Source organism: Salvelinus alpinus, chromosome 26, assembly GCF_045679555.1.
Source record: "Salvelinus alpinus chromosome 26, SLU_Salpinus.1, whole genome shotgun sequence".
Classification (NCBI taxonomy): Eukaryota; Metazoa; Chordata; class Actinopteri; order Salmoniformes; family Salmonidae; genus Salvelinus; species Salvelinus alpinus.
The window spans coordinates 38,264,640-38,285,802 of record NC_092111.1 but is presented as its reverse complement, the minus strand read 5'-3'; the positions used below and the strand labels follow the sequence as shown (position 1 = coordinate 38,285,802).

The following is a 21,163-nucleotide window of genomic DNA, read 5'->3' as shown; positions in this document are numbered from 1 at the left end:
CTTTTTCCTTTACCATGTGTGTTTTCTATTTAACACCTGACCAGTGAGGAGGACAGGCTGTTCTTGTTTTAACTACTATGTGTGGACCTGTTATCCTTCTTAATCCTCTAATGTGGGTTTTAATACGCTCACGTTCAATTACATAGGATGTCATGACGGACATCTCCTCTCTGGTGGTTAGAAACACCAACATTACTCTGTACTGGTTATCTTTCATATCATCCCTCTCTCTCTCTCTCTAAGAACTCTCAAAACGATAGCTGTTGCATAATGAACGTCCCATGTTTTTCCTTTACGCTTAAACTGATGCTCTTATTCAAACTATAAGTTACCTTGATTAAAGCCTCACTTCCTATTCATACCAAATACCTCTGTGGACCCGGCGCTACCTGTAAACTAACTCTAAGAAAGACCTCTGTGGCCCCGGCGCTACCTGTAAACTACCTCTAAGAAAGGTCAAGACCTCTGTGGCCCCGGCGCTACCTGTAAACTAGCTCTAAGAAAGGTGAAAACCTCTGTGGCCCCGGCGCTACCTGTAAACTACCTCTAAGGAAGACCTCTGTGGCTGCGGCGCTACCGGTAAACTACCTCTAAGAAAGGTGAAGACCTCTGTGGCCCCGGCGCTACCTGTAAACTAGCTCTAAGAAAGACCTCTGTTGCCCCGGCGCTACCTGTAAACTAGCTCTAAGAAAGACCTCTGTGGCACCGGCGCTACCTGTAAACTACCTCTAAGAAAGGTGAAGACCTCTGTGGCCCCGGCGCTACCTGTAAACTACCTATAAGAAAGACCTCTGTGGCCCCGGCGCTACCTGTAAACTACCTCTAAGAAAGGTACAAGAGGAGGGCCACAGAGTGTAGGGAAAGACCAAAATGAATAATTACAATGATTTACGGTACAGATCTGACATTGGCAGACAGTGAGCGATGCCCTCTTCTAAACGAGTGACCTGTTACCGTGTGCCTGTACAGCATGTCACCTGTAATCACCTGTTGACAGTTACTATTAGGCTGGTCTCAGTGTGTTATTTAAGGTTCATATCATGTTGAACAACGTTCATACTTTGTGTACTTCCCAAATGGCACCCTATTACCTACATAAAGTAGTACACTACTTTTGAGCGCACATGGGATGCAATCTTTATCATGTTAATACCTCTGGTTATTACTTAATACTATACATCTTTCCCCAATACCCATGCATTTTAATTCCAACTTCATAATCACTGTAACCGTGTTCCTGATGTAGGCTATTTTGGTCTGAATGGTGGCCAACATGAACAATGTTCTCCTTTAGTCCATGTCAAATTAAACTCACGAACATCCTTTGTCAGTTCCTGTTTTAGTACATTAAAAAAACTCCCACCTGGCTGGACAGTAGGTTGATGGAGGGGGATGCCTGTCTGTAAAAACAGCTCTCCTCTCAGGAATTAGGAAAAATAAAGCCATCTGGAATGGGAATATTTTGACCCCTTTGGGTCGCGTGGAGTAACTCTTGTTTCCTGGGCTACACCCCGCCTCGCGGAGTATTTAAAGTAGGGGTTCTCTCGTCCATGCCTCAGTCTAGCTAGCCCCTTGAGCCCTGCAGCGAGTCAACGAACAACTACCGGTGGAGTGAGAGAAAAGGGAAACTCCCGTCTGTGTGTCTGTCACTCTGAACGAAAACAAACGTGTTGGACTGAGTGCGCGCACGCTGTTGAAATAAACGAGGCAACAATGTCTGAGGGAGTTATCACCAGAATTAGTCTTCTTCTGCTCATCATCAGCTCGGTATGTTTTTACATGTCATATAATATATCAATAAAGTGCTGGATTTAGATTTATATACATTTGTGTAACTTTGTCACAACTTTTGCATTTGATGCAATAATAGCTTATTCTTTATTTCATTCACCCGGTTATTGTTATATGTTTTGTGTTGTCTTCATTGATATTTATTATTTAGTTATGTAAAATGTAAATTTAAAGTACAACTTATGGGAACGCATTGTGCACTTATAGCCTAAAACATCCCATGGGGGTGTGGTCTTAGTGCAGTTCTGTAAAGCAGCCTACAGCAGTTCTGTAAAGCAGCCTACAGCAGCTCTGTAAAGTAGCCTACAGCAGCTCTGTAAAGTAGCCTACAGCAGTTCTGTAATGTAGCCTACAGCAGCTCCTTAAAGTAGCCTCAAGCAACTCCTTAAAGTAGCCTACAGCAGCTCTGTAAAGTAGCCTACAGCAGCTCCTTAAAGGAGCCTACAGCAGCTCCTTAAAGTAGCCTACAGCAGTTCTGTAAAGCAGCCTACAGCAGTTCTGTAAAGTAGCCTACAGCAGCTCTCTAAAGTAGCCTACAGCAGTTCTGTAAAGTAGCCTACAGCAGCTCCTTAAAGTAGCCTACAGCAACTCCTCGAAGTAGCCTACAGCAGCTCTGTAAAGTAGCCTACAGCAGCTCTGTAAAGTAGCCTACAGCAGGTCTGTAAAGTAGCCTACAGCAGCTCCTTAAAGTAGCCTACAGCAGCGCTGTAAACAATCGTATGTAATGACAAAGTAGTGTTGTTTTATTTGGGTGTCACTGTTAATAAATTACTAAACGATTGGATTCCAATGGGCTATGTTCTTGGGTGTCTTACTCATTGCTACTAAAAGGAACATCATGTGAGTACTGAGATGCAGAACAAAGATAGTAGTTATAGGCTCCTAGTTGGACATAGGGTCTAAAATGAAGTGCCAAATAGCTTTTTTCCACGAATAAAATTGTTAATGACTGAGGTTCTGCTAATGATCCAGGTTCTGCTAATTCTTTATCACTCAAATGTTTTAAACATTCGTTCTTAGAATAAAACATGTGAAGAATTGACAGCATTTGAGTAGCCTATATTGATTTCCTCTTACATTCTTACAAGTCTCTTTTATATATATATTTTTTAATATTTGTACAAAAGTAATGCTGTATGTAATAGCAGTGTCCGTCACTCTCCATAGAAAACTCTCTCCATAGAAAAGTCTGCTAAAATAGATTTGCCTACATCGAGTCAAGTGTCTCCATCTAGTGGCAGTACGATGTATTACACGTGAGGTGTTACAAAAAACGCAAAGTAGCCCCTTACAACATTCTCTGCTTCTTTGACACACAGTACAGACCGCAGGAGGCTGGTGGCACCTTAATTGGTGAGGACGGCTCATAGTGATGGCTGGAGCGGAATCAGTGGAATGGTATCAAATACATCAAATACATGGCTTCCATGGTTTCCAGGTGTTTGATGCCATTCCATTTGCTCCGTTCCAGACATTATTATGAGCCGTCCTCCACTGGTACAGACCTACCTCATTGCATTACTGGATCTGAACATTTTCCCTGGAGACAAATCCTGATACCAGACATTTTATCCACACTATCCTATACATTTCTATCCTATACATTTCTATCCTATACATTTCCATCCTATACATTTCTATCCTATACATTTCTATCCTATACATTTCCATCCTATACATTTCTATCATATACATTTCTATCCTATACATTTCCATCCTATACATTTCTATCCTATACATTTCTATCCTATACATTTCTATCCTATACATTTTTCTTTAGATTTTCTGACTTATATTTTTTGTTTAACATTATCCTATACATTTTTCTAAAGCATTTCTGACTGTCGTTTTCTTCTGTCTATAGACAATGGCCCAGGACTGTTCCGATCCCTGTGACTGCCCGCCGGACCCCCCTCCATGCCCGTTTGGTACCAGCCTGGTTCTGGATGGCTGTGGTTGCTGTAAGGTGTGTGCCAGGCAAGCCGGCGAGCCCTGTACCTTCCTGGAGCCGTGTGACCACCACAAAGAGCTTTACTGTGATTATGCCGTGCTGAGTGACACTGAGCACGGCATCTGCATGGGTGAGTTGAATTCTCCTGTCAACTATTAAAGAAAAGGGTAGGAAGGCTTTAAGATCTCTATGGACACCATGATCACTTCTTGGCTAGCCTATTGCAGAGATTGCTACATATTTTGTTTAGACTTTGCCACGGCTTTGCTTCTCATTATCCAAAGTGGGCAATCTCTGGGCTAAGCAATTTCCAATAGGTATTTACATGAGTTTGAACAATATAATGTAAAGCCTTTGAAATATGAAATCTAAAATGGCATCTCCACCTCTGTGTTTCAGCCCAGGAAGGCCAGACCTGTGACCTGGGAGGGGTCATCTACCGCAGTGGAGAGACCTTTCAGCCCAGCTGCAAGCACCAGTGTGTTTGTATGAACGGAGAGATTGGCTGCGTGCCAACCTGTGCCAACAACGTGCTGCTGGCCTCTCCAGATTGCCCGTACCCACATCGCATCCAGATCCCTGGGAAGTGCTGTGAAGAGTGGGTGTGTGACCAGAGTCCTCAGGACAACCCCTACCAGTCAGCCATGGCTGGTGAGTCTAACCTCCTACAAACTGGAACTCTTCCTCTCTGTCTGTCTGTCTGTCTGTCTGTCTGTCTGTCTGTCTGTCTGTCTGTCTGTCTGTCTGTCTGTCTGTCTGTCTGTCTGTCTGTCTCTGTCTCTGTCTCTGTCTCTGTCTCTCTCTCTCTCTCTCTCTCTCTCTCTCTCTCTCTCTCTCTCTCGTTCAAACTAACCACCTCTCCCTCTCGTTCAAACTAACCACCTCTCCCTCTCCTCCCCTATTTTTCACCACTGTTCACCTCTCCCTCTCCCCTCCTCTTCTCTCAGGATCTGAAATTCACCTCTTGGTCTCTTCCTCCCCTCTGTCAGTCTACAGAGAGGAGTCAGCCCACGTGCCGGTCCCGGCGGAGAACCCCAGGGAGAACTGCATCGTCCAGACCACCAAATGGGACGAGTGCTCGGCCACCTGCGGCATGGGCGTGTCGTCCCGTGCCACCAATGACAACGAGCGGTGCCAGCTGGAGAGGCAGACCCGTGTCTGTATGATCCGGTCCTGCCACGTGGAGCAAGAGAAGGACATCAAGGTGGGTACATGGACTAATACCCTTATATAGTATAACAACATATAGAGGAATGTATTATATAGTATAACAACATATAGAGGAATGTATTATATAGTATAACAACATATAGAGGAATGTATTATATAGTATAACAACCGAGGAATGTATTATATAGTATAACAACATATAGAGGAATGTATTATATAGTATAACAACAGAGGAATGTATTATATAGTATAACAACATATAGAGGAATGTATTATATAGTATAACAATAGAGGAATGTATTATATAGTATAACAACATATAGAGGAATGTATTATATAGTATAACAACAGAGGAATGTATTATATAGTATAACAACAGAGGAATGTATTATATAGTATAACAACATATAGAGGAATGTATTATATAATATAACAACATATAGAGGAATGTATTATATAATATAACAACATATAGAGGAATGTATTATATACTATAACAACAGAGGAATGTATTATATAGTATAACAACAGAGGAATGTATTATATAGTATAACAACATATAGAGGAATGTATTATATAGTGTATTACATAGCATATTACATAAGCATGACATAGAATTACATAACATGACATCACATGCTGCTGCCTAGAAGGCCAGCAGCCCGGAGTCGCCTCTTCACTGTTGGCATGGAGACTGGTGTTTTAAGGGTACTATTTAATGAAGCTGCCAGTTGAGGACTTGAGAGCCGTCTGTTTCTCAAACTAGACACTCTATTGTACTTGTCCTCTTGCTCAGTTGTGCACCGGGGCCTCCCACTCCTCTTTCTATTATGGTTAGAGCCAGTTTGCGCTGTTCTGTGAAGGGAGTAGTACACAGCGTTGTACGAGATCTTCAGTTTCTTGGCAATTTCTCATATGGAATAGCCTTCATTTCTCAGAACAAGAATAGACTGACAGGTTTCAGAAGAAAGGTCTTTGTTTCTAGCCATTTTGAGCCTGTAATCGAACCCACAATTGCTGATGCTCCAGATACCCACCTAGTCTAAAGAGGGTCAGTTTTATTGCTTCTTTAAATCAGCACAACAGTTTTCAGCTGTGCTAACGTAATTGCAAAAGGGTTTTCTAATGATCAATTAGCCTTTTAAAATTATAAACTTGGATTAGCTAACACAACGTACCATTGGAACACAGGAGTGATGGTTGCTGATAATGGGCCTCTGTACACCTATGTAGATATTCCATACAAATCAATAGCTACAATAGTCATTTACAACATTAACAATGTCTACACTGTATTTCTGATCAATTTGATGTTATTTTAATGGGGGGGGGAAATGTGCTTTTCTTTCAAAAACAAGGACATTTCTAAGTGACCCCAAACTTTTGAACGGTAGTGTAGGTAAGCCATGCGAAGTGCAACACAGAAACATAGCATGTCTTTGGCTCCTTATCGTTCACTCAAGGTGTAAAAGTTAAAGCCAAGCTGCCCTTAACCTGATAGACAATGTAACAAGTTGTTCTCATCCTGAACTAACCACCCTTCATCTCCGTTCCACAGAAGGGGAAGAAGTGTGTACGGACCCCCAAGTCCCCGCGCGGCGTGCGTTTCCAGCTGTCAGGCTGCAGCAGCAGCAGGATCTACAAGCCCAAGTTCTGTGGTGTGTGTACGGACGGGCGCTGTTGCACCCCCCACACCACCGTCACCGCCGAGGTGGAGTTCCACTGTCCCGAGGGAGACACCTTCAGACGCAAGATGATGTTCATCAAGACGTGCTCCTGTCACCACGACTGTCCACGAGACAATGACATCTTCCTGGCTTTGCACACACGCAGAATGATTGGGGACTATGACAACGATATGTAACCGACATGGCTGCCATACGCACTGCACAGATAATGTTACGTATACACACGCACACGCACACGCACACGCACACGCACACACACACACACACACACACATGCACTGATAAAACTCCTTCACATCACTCCCCCACCACCCTCACACACTGATAGGCAGCTCTTTGAATTCCTGAACTCTGTCTCTACCTTACTACCCGTAAGCATGTCAACCTGGTTGAATTCCTGGATCCTGTCTCTACCTTACTGTCTCTACCTTACTACCCATAACAGAATGTGTGATTTCAAGACATGAAGAAGTAGAGCATGAGATTTTACTCTTTAGGTTTTATTTTTTAAATTTAATTTAACCTTTTCTTTTAATGCGCAGCTCTGAAGTCACCTGGCTCTTTGATTGGTCTGCCTATATGTCTATAGAGATACTGAAGGGTGGATCTGCACTGAGGAGTCAATGTTGGAGTCAATGTTAGGCAAGAATATATTTATATTCACTGCTTAATTGCCATAGGAACATGACATGGTAGTGTACAGATGAGAGGTAGGTAGCCTATACCAGTGTCTCCCAACTCCGTACCCCCAACAGCACACATTGTTGTTTTAGCCCAGGACAAAAAACCACCTGATTCAACTTGTCAAGGGCTTGATTATTAGTTAACAAGTAGAATCAGGTGTGCTTGTCCGGGGCCACAACAAAAATATTTATTTTTGGGGGTACTGGAGGATCGGATTTGAGAAACACTGGCCTAGGTTGAGGGCGCACTGAACGGAGAGGCACTTACTGAACCAAATTTCACATCTTGACATACAATTTTAGAATATGACATTTAAAAAATATATTTTTCATATGTTAAAGATGAACAATACAGAAATTGTTTGGATATATTGTAGTACTGGTATTTGCCTTGACATCTGTATAATATTGAGTGAATATATATAATTATAATTAAGAATGTCAATAATATTGTTTACTGTTTATTTAAAAAATAAAAGAAGGAATGACAGAAAGAAATTTGGCATTTAACGAAAACACCTTGTGTAAATACTGAAAGACTGTGTACAGTTTAGTACTATAATTTATTACCTGTTTGTTGTTTAATTAATAACACCATGTTGAAGGTTGTTGTTTAATTAATAACACCATGTTGAAGGTTGTTGTTTAATTAATAACACCATGTTGAAGGTTGTTGTTTAATTAATAACACCATGTTGAAGGTTGTTGTTTAATTAATAACACCATGTTGAAGGTTGTTGTTTAATTAATAACACCATGTTGACGGTTGTTGTTTAATTAATAACACCATGTTGACGGTTGTTGTTGTTTAATTAATAACACCATGTTGACGGTTGTTGTTGTTTAATTAATAACACCATGTTGGCGGTTGTTGTTGTTTAATTAATAACACTATGTTGAAGGTTGTTGTTTAATTAATAACACCATGTTGACGGTTGTTGTTTAATTAATAACACCATGTTGACGGTTGTTGTTTAATCAATAACACCATGTTGACGGTTGTTGTTGCTTAATTAATAACACCATGTTGAAGGTTGTTGTTTAATTAATAACACCATGTTGACGGTTGTTGTTGTTTAATTAATAACACCATGTTGACGGTTGTTGTTTAATTAATAACACCATGTTGAAGGTTGTTGTTTAATTAATAACACCATGTTGACGGTTGTTGTTTAATTAATAACACCATGTTGACGGTTGTTGTTTAATCAATAACACCATGTTGACGGTTGTTGTTGCTTAATTAATAACACCATGTTGAAGGTTGTTGTTTAATTAATAACACCATGTTGACGGTTGTTGTTGTTTAATTAATAACACCATGTTGGCGGTTGTTGTTTAATTAATAACACCATGTTGACGGTTGTTGTTGTTTAATTAATAACACCATGTTGGCGGTTGTTGTTTAATTAATAACACCATGTTGACGGTTGTTGTTGTTTAATTAATAACACCATGTTGACTGTTGTTGTTTAATTAATAACACCATGTTGACGGTTGTTGTTGTTTAATTAATAACACCATGTTGACGGTTGTTGTTGTTTAATTAATAACACCATGTTGACGGTTGTTGTTTAATTAATAACACCATGTTGACGGTTGTTGTTTAATTAATAACACCATGTTGGCGGTTGTTGTTTAATTAATAACACCATGTTGACGGTTGTTGTTTAATCAATAACACCATGTTGAAGGTTGTTGTTTAATTAATAACACCATGTTGAAGGTTGTTGTTTAATTAATAACACCATGTTGAAGGTTGTTGTTGTTTAATTAATAACACCATGTTGACGGTTGTTGTTTAATTAATAACACCATGTTGCCGGTTGTTGTTTAATTAATAACACCATGTTGACGGTTGTTGTTTAATTAATAACACCATGTTGAAGGTTGTTGTTTAATTAATAACACCATGTTGAAGGTTGTTGTTTAATTAATAACACCATGTTGCCGGTTGTTGTTTAATTAATAACACCATGTTGACGGTTGTTGTTTAATTAATAACACCATGTTGAAGGCTGTTGTTTAATTAATAACACCATGTTGACGGTTGTTGTTTAATTAATAACACCATGTTGAAGGTTGTTGTTTAATTAATAACACCATGTTGAAGGTTGTTGTTTAATTAATAACACCATGTTGAAGGTTTGTGTTTAATTAATAACACCATGTTGGCGGTTGTTGTTTAATTAATAACACCATGTTGCCGGTTGTTGTTTAATTAATAACACCATGTTGCCGGTTGTTGTTTAATTAATAACACCATGTTGAAGGTTGTTGTTTAATTAATAACACCATGTTGACGGTTGTTGTTTAATTAATAACACCATGTTGAAGGTTGTTGTTTAATTAATAACACCATGTTGACGGTTGTTGTTTAATTAATAACACCATGTTGGCGGTTGTTGTTGTTTAATTAATAACACCATGTTGAAGGTTGTTGTTGTATTATACTGTATCATACTTATTTTTCACTGTAACCACCTGGCCAAGATACAAGTGAGTTCCTATTTGTTGAGCTTTTGTCTATATCCAATTAAATAAATTATATTTTTTATACATAAACTTATTTTCATCCTTTAGTCTCACCGTGTAAGTCGAACAATATTAATGTTTAAAGACTGCATAGAAATTGAGGCATTTCTTAAAATAGAAGGTCTAGAGAGAGGAGGAACTATTATAGGCTTAGTTATTGTTCGCAGAGTACGACCCTGCCTCACGCAGGAAGCGGCGCAGGTCCTAATCCAGGCACTTGTCATCTCCCGTCTGGATTACTGCAACTCGCTGTTGGCTGGGCTCCCTGCCTGTGCCATTAAACCCCTACAACTCATCCAGAACGCCGCAGCCCGTCTGGTGTTCAACTTTCCCAAGTTCTCTCACGTCACCCCGCTCCTCCGCTCTCTCCACTGGCTTCCAGTTGAAGCTCGCATCCGCTACAAGACCATGGTGCTTGCCTACGGAGCTGTGAGGGGAACGGCACCTCCGTACCTTCAGGCTCTGATCAGGCCCTACACCCAAACAAGGGCACTGCGTTCATCCACCTCTGGCCTGCTCGCCTCCCTACCTCTGAGGAAGTACAGTTCCCGCTCAGCCCAGTCAAAACTGTTCGCTGCTCTGGCACCCCAATGGTGGAACAAACTCCCTCACGACGCCAGGTCAGCGGAGTCAATCACCACCTTCCGGAGACACCTGAAACCCCACCTCTTTAAGGAATACCTAGGATAGGATAAAGTAATCCTTCTAACCCCCCCCCCCCCTTAAAAGAGTTAGATGCACTATTGTAAAGTGGTTGTTCCACTGGATATCATAAGGTGAATGCACCAATTTGTAAGTCGCTCTGGATAAGAGCGTCTGCTAAATGACTTAAATGTAAAATGTAAAAGGAGGGTCATTTCCCTGTTGTCAAAGCCAAAGAAGACTTGATGTACCCCACAATTGATGTGTCAAGAAATGGAAGTTGTCTATCAGTGGTGGTGGGTTAATCATTAAAGAGCACGTGAAAATAGGCTTATTAAGCCGCTAATGCCATTCAACTCAAATGTGTTTAGGATGCGCACCATGGAGTGGCCTACTGCTGCAGCACCCCTCGTCTTTTCAGAGCCACTGGCAGCCGGCCGGCCAGCCAGTTCTGGGAAGCTAATATATCTAGCTATAAGGGGTGGGTGTCTCACACAAGCACTGTCAGTGTCTGGTTGCGCATGGGGTTGTGTGTCAACGTCTGCGTGCTTGTGTGTGTACATGTGTATGGTGTTATGGGATACGTCGGCGTGACGGGGTCCACAGTCGACTGCATCATTTGCAACCAGGAACTAGTACTTATGGGAATGTTTGTTTGAAATATTTCATACCTTTTCTGCTTACTTGCATGTGTCCTTTCACACACACACACACACACACACACACACACACACACACACACACACACACACACACACACACACACACACACACACACACACACACACACACACACACACACACACACACACACACACACACAAACACACACACCAGACAGAGCGTGTCCTACTTTCATGCACCTGGACCTCAGAATCCAGCATGGCAGAAATAGAAGGTATGGGGAATTAGGAAACTGAGCACAAAGCAATTACTCTCTTCAACTCATGTTCATCCTCCTGTTCAATTTGAGATCAGTTCACCTTTCTGAAATGATAGTAATACGACAGTAGTATGAGATGGACTGGACCTCGTGTTTGTTTGTAATCAAATGTATTTGTAGTAGCTGGTACTACTGTGTAGAAAGGAGAATGTAGGTTCTGTTATTGTTTGTATTAATGTAGCTGGTGCTGTTTTGTTATTGTTTATATATATATATATATATATGGTAATTTAGGTAGGTGGTCCTGTTGCTCATGACGGGGAATGAGCAACAATACGATTTTGTGTATCAAATGGTGGACTACTTTTAACCGTAGGGCTCAAACGTAGTGCATCATACAGTATAGTGCCATTTGGGATGCGCCCTATGAGCAGGCACTGACCTTATCCGTGGGTGGATATTAGAACAGGCCTATTTGTGGGGGATCATTATTAAACTGGTGTGTGGAGTTATGTTATGAAGAGATGCTCCTTAGCACTATGATCGAGAGCGTACCCATCGTAGGCGGATGTGTGGGCATTCTAAAATTAGTTCCCAAATATGCAACACACAAAAAAAAAAACATGGCAAAATAGCAAAACTGGAATGAATAAACAAAAGAAGAAGGAAAAAGACTGAGCCTAAATTTATGAAAATCTTTGTACACAGTAAATGCCAAGCGAATACCACCAGGAGCCTAAGGGAAGGGCAGGCTGTTTGAATGACTGACCAGCACAGACAGAGTCCCCACATGAGCCCATGCATGACAGTTAGGAAGTCTTGTCATGTTTGGTTTCCTCTGCTCATGTTATCCAGTGAGAGGACCTCTTTCCCTAGAAAGTCCAATACACCTCTACAGAGATTATATTTAGAAGGGTGATCAGCAGGTGAAGCACAAAACAATTAGGAGAATGTTCACTGTAGATTATGTTAAAATGATCACATCTGAGCTCTATCTGAACATAGCCTATTATTTAGAAAACAACAGTAACTAAAGTTCATAGCTTACCTTCATACCCTACATTTGTAAGACAATGTGATAAAGTGTAAGCAATATTTGAATGGGGGTAACTCTGGAATATTATTGATTACCATGAATATAGCATGTCCTCGCAGGTAGTATAGCAGTGAAGAGCTTTGGCCCAGTAACTGTAAGGTCGCTGGTTTGAATCCCAGAACCGACTAGTTGAAAAATCTGTTGATGTGCCCTGGGACATGGTTTCCTAAACTCTGTCCTGCACTACACAACTACACAACTACACAACTTTTCCCTAGCACTACACAACTACACAACTTTTCCCTAGCACTACACAATTTATTCAAATAACCAAATCATCATCAAGATGTGATTATTTGACTCAGCTGTATAATGCTAGGGGAAAAAACTAAACATGCACCAAGGGAGGGCCCTAGGACCATGTCTGGGAAAACCTGTTCTTGAGCAAAGAAAGCACTTAACCCAAATTTCTCCTGTAGGTTTCTCTGGATAAGAGTGTCTGCTAAATTACTAAAATGTATACAGTACCAGTCAAAAGTTTGGACACACCTACTCATTCAACGTTTTTTCTTTATTTTGACTATTTTCTACATTGTAGAATAGTGAAGACATCAAAACTATGAAATAACATATATGGAATCATTTAGTAACCAATTTATTATTTAACAAATAAAAATATATTTTATATTTGAGATTCTTCAAAGTAGCCACACCAATAATAATAAGAGATTTACTTGGGCCAAGAAACACGAGCAATGGACATTAGACCAGTGGAAATCTGTCCTTTGGTCTGATGAGTTCAAATTCGAGATTTTTGGTTCCAACCGATGTGTCTTTGTGAGACGCAGAGTAGGTAAACGGATGATCTCTGCATGTGTGGTTCCCACTGTGAAGCATGGAGGAGGTGTCATGGTGTGGGGGTGCCTTGCTGGTGATACTGTCTGTGATTTATTTAGAATTTAAGGCACACTTAACCAGCATGGCTACCACAGCATTCTGCAGCGATACGCCATCCTATCTGGTTTGAGCTTAGTGGGACTATCATTTGTTTTTCAACAGGACAATGACCCAAAGCACACCTCCAGGCTGTGTAAGGGCTATTTGACAAAGAAGGAGAGTGATGGAGTGCTGCATCAGAGGACCTAGCCTCCCCAATCACCCAACCTCAACCCAATTGAGATGGTTTGGATGATTTGGACCAGAGTGAAGGAAAAGCAGCCAACAAGTGCTCAGCATATGTGGGAACTCCTTCAAGACTGTTGGAAAAGCATTCCAGGTGAAGCTGGTTGAGAGAATGTGTGCAGTGTGTGCAGAGTGTGCAGTCATCAAGGCAAAGGGTGGCTACTTTGAAGAATCTGAAATATAAAATATATTTTGATTTAACACTTTTTTTGGTTACTACATGATTCCATATGTGTTATTTCATAGTGTTGATGTCGTCACTATTATTCTACAATGTAGAAAATAGTAAAAATAAAGAAAAACCCTTGAATGAGTAGGTGTGTCCAAACTTTTGATTGGTACTGTAAATGTAAAAATGAATATTTATTCAGCCCAGAGATCAAGATCTCCCACCATCCCTTGACCACTCCCGCAAAAGTGCATACACACCTGTTGGGTGCGTAAACAAGTGCTGATTTAGCTTAGGGCCTGGTCTGTCTACAACCAAAACACTTTTGTGTGACAACTCTTACAAGTCACTCATTACTCAACAACAACGAAAATATATAACACCAGCCAGTGGTTGTTGACTGTCACTTATCCCCAGTTCGTTGCCCGTGCGTAACGTTATCTATACAGTAGCACAGTACCTGGTTGAGATCACGCGCTTTGCTCCAATCACCGTCTTCCAGAGGCGGGTAAATGGCTGTCGCGCGCCCTCCGGAACGAACCCTTTCCGTTCTCCGGTCTCCACAGTGACGGTTATTTTTTTTTGACAGAGGAACGCTGCTGTGTTGGTGAGAAAGGGCAAAATGAAAAGAAACTACCACTGCACAAAATGGTAAATTACACAGGTATATAATAAGAAGAAATCGAAGATAACACGCTGTCATCTTCCCAGGTAAACCCATTTAGTCGATAACGTTGTCAACGGCACGTTTTGTATTTCTTTCTGGAGCTTTCTGGAGCCGTTTCATTTGTGATGTACAGTATGGACTACGTCTGGCCAACGTTAGTCAATTTTAGCGTGTAATTTGATGCTGTGGTGCAGTGGGTATAGAAACGAACAACAGTATTAACATGTTATCTCAGGGAACACATTTTAGCAGGGTACGTTTTTATGTGGTGACTATTTTACTGTCATTTTATGGATTTTGGTTTTGTCATACGTCGGTGTCTGACACTGAGTCGGTCCGCTTTCCTTTCCTCCTGTCATAGTTTAATGTTGAATTGTCAGTTACCGATGGGAGTCAGTAGGCTATAGGCGAGGCAAGCCGAGGTAGTCGGTAGTCAGTTGGACTAACCGTAGATAGTCAGGTGGACTAGTGCATGGGATCTTAATAAATCGGAGTGAAGAAGATTTCCGGTGGATTAGACACCGGGAAGCCACCACTGACACGAGAGCGCACGCCTTTTGTTTGTCATGCTATGGATGTGTCAGCTGTCATCCTGTTCAGTGTGTGTAGGCCTACATGATGAGAATCATTATCTTTCATATTATATTACAATCTACAGCCTAGCGGTTAGAGCGTTGTGCTAGTATTCCGAAAGGTTGCTTGTTTGAATCCAGGAGTCGACAATGTGAAAAATCTGTCGTTGTGCCCTTGTGCAAGGTACTCAACCCTAATTGCTCCAGTGTTGCCGTTTATAATGGCTGACCCTGTCCGTGACCCCACTCTCTGAGGATGTCTCAGAGGGGTGTTGAGATATGCAAAATACTAATTTTCCAATTCACACATGCATATAATACAAACTTGTAGGCTTATGTGTGAAATAGTACAAAAAATATACACCCACCAAATTATTATTATCATATTATGAGGGCCATGCGAAATAAATAACCCATGTGGTGTTGCCTATGGTAACAAATCGCTTTTGACTGAGGATGCTTCCAGTCGTGTGCATGGAATCTATGATAGGCTAGCTTTGGGACACAACATCGGGAGTCTGTGTATTAGCTACATCGGCAGTCTGTGTATTGGTTGGACGAACACAGATTCCCGATGTAGTGTCCCAAAGCTATGATAGACTTACTATGGACCAAAAGTATAGGCTATTACGCACCACTGGTTTTATGGTCCTAATATATTGTATCCACACACTCATTGGCCTATTCATTTTGCTGGCTGCTGCATAGATACACTGGTTGGCAGCCGTAGTTCCCAGGCAGTCCGTTTCTGCGAACGCCAGCATCTCTCGCATCAGTCGGTAGCACCGCCAGACTGTTTTTTGGTGATCCACTCGCGTAAATCCCTTGCGGCGGACACAGAAGGGAGAACGCACTTTAGTGGCCCAGTGGTAGGCTGACAACGCTGAGAAATTACGACTCTCCTCCGCACCCAATATCCTTGGTCAGCGTCTACTCTCCTTAATTTGGCAGGCAGCGGGTCTTCGCTCATTTGAGAATTCAGGAGGTGGGTGTGGGCGCCTTGTTGCAGTGGCAGCTGCCTCCCGCCCATAAGGCGTTACGGGCGGCGCCCAACTTGTGATTGGTCAACAACAACAAAAACTAAACAACTTTGCAAAAAAAAGCTCTAATATTTGTATAAAAATTACATATATATATACAAATGTTTATTTTTTTTAAAATATATAACTCTTGGATCACGTTTTAAATGCTCATAAAAGTGGGTAAATGTGTACATTTTCCTGTTTTAAAAATATATTGTTTGAAACAAGCTGTTCAGTTACTTACTACTCTGCCCCCCAGTGACTAGCAGCAGCAGCTCTGCCTCCATGGGCCGTATAGGCCTCGCAACATTGCTTGGATTGTTTTGCCACCTATTTGCTATGAGGGGGAACTGCCCCAATGAAATTGCAGGATTTCATAGCGTAAATTATAAAAGCACAAAGTACGTGCACCGTCCTGGGGCACTCAAATTAGCGTCTGTTTAGTCAGAACCTATCGGTCTGCTTTAGTCCACTTCCCAATATAGTACCAAAGAACACTATACAAAAGTATGTGGACACCTGCTTGTCGAACATCTCATTCCAAAATCATGAGCATAAATATGGAGTTGGTCCCCCCTTTTGCTTCTATAACAGCCTCCACTCTTCTGGGGAGGCTTTCCACTAGATGTTGGAACATTGCTGCGGGGACTTGCTTCCATTCGGCCACAAGAGCATTAGTGAGGTCGGGCACTGATGTTGGGCGATTAGGCCTGACTTGCAGTCGGCCTTCCAATTCATCCCAAAGGTGTTTGATGGGGTTGAGATCAGAGCTCTGTGCAGGCCAGTCAAGTTCCTCCACACCAATCTAGACAAACCATTTCAGTATGGACCTCACTTTGTGCACAGGGGCATTGTCATGCTGAAACAGGAAAGGGCCTTCCCCAAACTCTTGCCACAAAGTTGGAAGCACAGAATCGTCTAGAATGTCATGTAAATATTTCCCTTCACTGGAACTAAGGGGACTGAACCATAAAAAACAGCACAGACTACTATTCCTCCTCCACCAAACTTTACAGTTGGCACTATGCATTGGGACAGGTAGCGTCTCCTGGCATCCGCCAAACACAGATTTGTGCGTCGGACTGCCAGATGGTGTGACTCATCACTCCAGAGAACGCATTTCCACTGCTCCAGAGTCCAATGGCGGTGAGCTTTACACCACTCTAGCCAACGCTTGGCATTGCGCATGGTGATCTTAGGCTTGTGTGTGGCTGCTCGGCCATGGAAACCAGTTTCATGAAGCTCCTGACAAACAGTTATTGTGCTGACGTTGCTTCCAGAGGCCATTTGGAACTCGGTAGTGAGTGTTGCAACCGAGGACAGACGATTTTTACGCACTACGCGCTTCAGCACTTGGCGGTCCCGTTCTGTGAGCTTGTGTGGCCTACCACTTCACGGCTGAGCCGTTGTTGCTCCTAGACGTTTCCACTTCACAATAACAGCCCTTACAGTTGACCGGGGCAGCTCTAACAGGGCAGAAATTGAGTTGTTGGAAAGGTGGCACTTTGGAAGTCACTGAGCTCTTCAGTAAGGCCATTCTACTGCCAATGTTTGTCTATAGAGATTGCATGGCTGTGTGCAAAATTTTATAAACTTGTCAGCAACGGGTGTGGCTGAAATAGCCGAATCCACTAATTTGAAGGGGTGTCCGTATACTTTTGTATGTATAGTGTATGAGCCATAATACCCATAAACCTAGCGGTCAAACAGGGAAATGGTTCCAATCATTTTTCCACCATTAATTTTTTCCCATAGGGGATTTTAGAATTTAGAAACACTTAAAATAAGGGCTGTGTTTCATGTAGGCTTACCCTGGTGTGACCTTTTGATAATTATAAGGAACTACAAATGTCATGATGGTCTGGACGAGACTGCCGAATTGAGGCAAATGTAAGAATCTCTGGATTAACTATCTAATGTTAGCTAAAAGTAGTAATTAATCAATTGGATACATTTCTTTAAATGGACAATTCTGTGAACTGTCGTGTAAGCTTTAAATTGACACAATACCTGTTAGCAAAGGTGTCAGTTAGAGATGACGTGTAGGAGCTTGCAGGGATTTGTAGTCTTGCATGATGTCTACTTTGATGCTAATTAGCATTTTTGAATCTAAAAGTAAATAAAACCGAATATATTGATTAAAGTCACCTTTTCTGAGAGAGATTTACATTGTTATCAAAACGTCATGCCAGGGTAAGCCTACTGAGAGAAGGGGAGAGGGAGAGAGAGGGAGATGGGGAGGGAGAGGGAGGAAGAGGGAGATGGAGAGAGAGGGGGGAGATGGGGGAGAGAGAGAAATAGAGAGAGGGAGATGGGGGAGAGGGAGATGGGGGGAGGGGGGTGGAGAGAGAAAGGGAGAGGGTGATGGGGGAGAGGGAGAGATAGGGAGAGGGAGATGGGGAGAGAGGGAGATGGGGAGAGAAAGAGGGAGAGGTGAGAGAGAGAAATAGGGAGCGGGAGATGGAGAGAGAGGGGGGGTGAGATAGGGAGAGAGAGAAATAGGGAGATTGGGGGTGGAGAGAGAGAGAGGGAGAGGGAGATGGGGGAGAGAAATAGGGAAAGGGAGATGGATGGGAGAGAGAGAGAAATAGGGAGATGGGGGAGAGAGAGATGGAGAGAGAGAGGGGGAGATGGGGGAGAGAGAAACAGTGAGAGGGAGATGGAGAGAGATGGGGGGGAGAGAGAGAAAGAGGGAGATGGGGGTTGGTGAGAGAAAGGGAGAGGTAGATGAGAGAGAAATAGGGAGAGGGAGATGGGGAGAGAGAGAGAAATAGGGAGATGGGGTAGAGAGAGATGGAGAGAGAGAGGGGGAGATGGGGAGAGAGAGAAATAGGGAGATGGGGAGAGAGAGAGTGAGGGAGATGAGAGGGAGATGGGGAGAGAGAGAGAAATAGGGAGATGGGGGAGAGAGAGAGGGGGAGATGGGGGAGAGAGAAATAGTGAGAGGGAGATGGAGAGAGATGGGGGAGAGAGAGAGAAAGAGGGAGATGGGGGTTGGTGAGAGAAAGGGAGAGGTAGATGAGAGAGAAATAGGGAGAGGGAGATGGGGAGAGAGAGAGAAATAGGGAGATGGGGGAGAGAGAGATGGAGAGAGAGAGGGGGAGATGGGGAGAGAGAGAAATAGGGGAGAGAGAGATGGAGAGAGAGAGGGGGAGATGGGGAGAGAGAGAAATAGGGAGATGGGGAGAGAGAGAGTGAGAGAGAGGGAGATGGGGGAGAGAGAAATTGGGAGAGGGAGATGGGGGAGAGGGAGGGGGAGATGAGGGGGAGATGGGGGAGAGAGAGAAATAGGGAGAGGGAGAGCGAGATGAAGAGAGAGAGGGGGGAAATATCTCCCTCTCCCCTTATTCTCACACCGTCCTGGAAACATCACACACATCATGGCCTATTCTTCATTATTAACAGCTGCAGAGGACTTTTAGGCCGTGACCCCGATGGCAACGTATTTCTTATAATATAGTGCTCAACTTTTGACCCGAGCCCCATGGGTCAAAAGTAGTGCACTAAATAGGGAAAAAGGTACCATTTGGTACATATCCTTAGTGAAATAAAGTAACTAAGTGAGGAAGGAACTGCTGAGACGGGAGAAGAGACAGTAAGAACATTTGCCCACTGACATGAAACATGAGCCACCTGTCCTTAACCTAATAGGAATTAGATTCCATTCCCGAGCACATGAAATATTGAACACTGGGCTCTGTGTGCCCGATAAGAACAATGTTGCATCTTAAATAGCACCCTTTCCCTAGATCGTGCGCTACTTTTGACCAGAGCCTATGGGGCCCTGTTCAAAAGTAGTGCACTATGTAGGGAATAGGGTGCTATTTGGGACGCGGTTCCAAGTGAAAGTATTTATAGAGGAGTCGGAGCAGGCAGCTCATTTCCTGCACCCTGATGAATCAGTTTAAAGTTAGCTTCACTAATGAGTTAGGACTTCTGACTCCTTCTGTGGTTCAGAGCAGGACTACCTCATTAAGACCACAGATCTTCATTCTTTTCTTGTAGTCTCTCTCAGCGTAGTATTTGGATAGTTATCGACGGCTTCCTCCCAAATGGCATCCTATTCCCTTTATAGGAACAGGGTGGCATTTGAAGACACCATTCGGTTGGATTAAAACAGCGATGATGAAGGCAAAAATACATACAAAAAAGAAGAGAGATTCTGCATGGCAGTTTAAGATCTTTGTGTCGTCTCCCTTGTGGTATTCCAGTAGGGTATATAAAGAATTTATAGGGGAAGTATACTTGGCTAGCTTCAGCATGCTTTTTAAGGATGATTCTTTAAGTCAGTGTAGATGGATACTCTTAAGGATGATTCTTTAAGTCAGTGTAGATGGATACTTTGTACTCTTAAGGATGATTTGATAAGTCAGTGTAGATGGATACTCTTAAGGATGATTTGTTAAGTCAGTGCAGATGGATACTCTGCACTCTTAAGGATGATTTGTTAAGTCAGTGTAGATGGATACTCTTAAGGATGATTTGTTAAGTCAGTGTAGATGGATACTCTTAAGGCTGATTTGTTAAGTCAGTGTAGATGGATACTCTTAAGGATGATTTGTTAAGTCAGTGTAGATGGATACTCTTAAGGATGATTTGTTAAGTCAGTGTAGATGGATACTCTTAAGGATGATTTGTTAAGTCAGTGTAGATGGATACTCTTAAGGATGATTTGTTAAGTCAGTGTAGATGGATACTCTGCACTGCTGTTGTTGAACATGTTCCAGTAGATAGAGTCATAAGGTTTACAGGAAGTCATCATAATTAAACACATGGTGAGATATTCCTGCTGGATTGTACATTATACTGTGAAACATTCATGTAGCCTGGTCCCAGATCTGTTTGTGCTCTCATGTCAACTCCTGTTTGCCTTGACAAGTAGTGGCATGATGTCAGCCTGGTACCCAGGCTAACATCATTGTATTATGAGTTAGAATTTACTGAGCACATATTTTTCTCTCCCTCTCTCACACCGCCTGGACATATGTGCCTTCTCTTCCTCTCACACCGCCTGGTCATATGTGCCCTGCCCGGCCCCCATGGCTGTCGACCTCCTTGGAAACTGTATCTCTGATATGTGGTGAGTGTTACATTTTGACTATTTCTGAGAGGAAAGCTCTGTTTTCTTGTTGTTAGGTCATGCTACGATGCACATCATGTGTGTGTGTTTGA

The 21,163-nt window shown here is 42.4% G+C and overlaps 2 protein-coding genes across 2 annotated transcripts in view; both read left to right on the top strand.

Moving 5' to 3' along the window:
• The first annotated feature begins 1,563 nt into the window (after positions 1 to 1,563).
• Positions 1,564 to 7,781, top strand: LOC139555279 (CCN family member 2-like). Its single transcript, XM_071368958.1, has 5 exons — positions 1,564 to 1,767; positions 3,656 to 3,872; positions 4,142 to 4,393; positions 4,732 to 4,946; positions 6,471 to 7,781. Exons 1-5 carry the CDS (start codon positions 1,714 to 1,716, stop codon positions 6,774 to 6,776), a joined length of 1,044 nt encoding a protein of 347 aa, XP_071225059.1. The 5' UTR covers positions 1,564 to 1,713; the 3' UTR covers positions 6,777 to 7,781.
• Positions 7,782 to 14,293: 6,512 nt separating this feature from the next.
• LOC139555278 (protein 4.1-like) overlaps positions 14,294 to 21,163 on the top strand; it is a 125,952-nt gene continuing 119,082 nt past the window's right edge. Inside the window, exon 1 of the mRNA XM_071368956.1 lies at positions 14,294 to 14,441. The gene's annotated coding sequence lies outside the window, so the exon portion shown is untranslated. The remainder of the gene's footprint in view (positions 14,442 to 21,163) is intronic.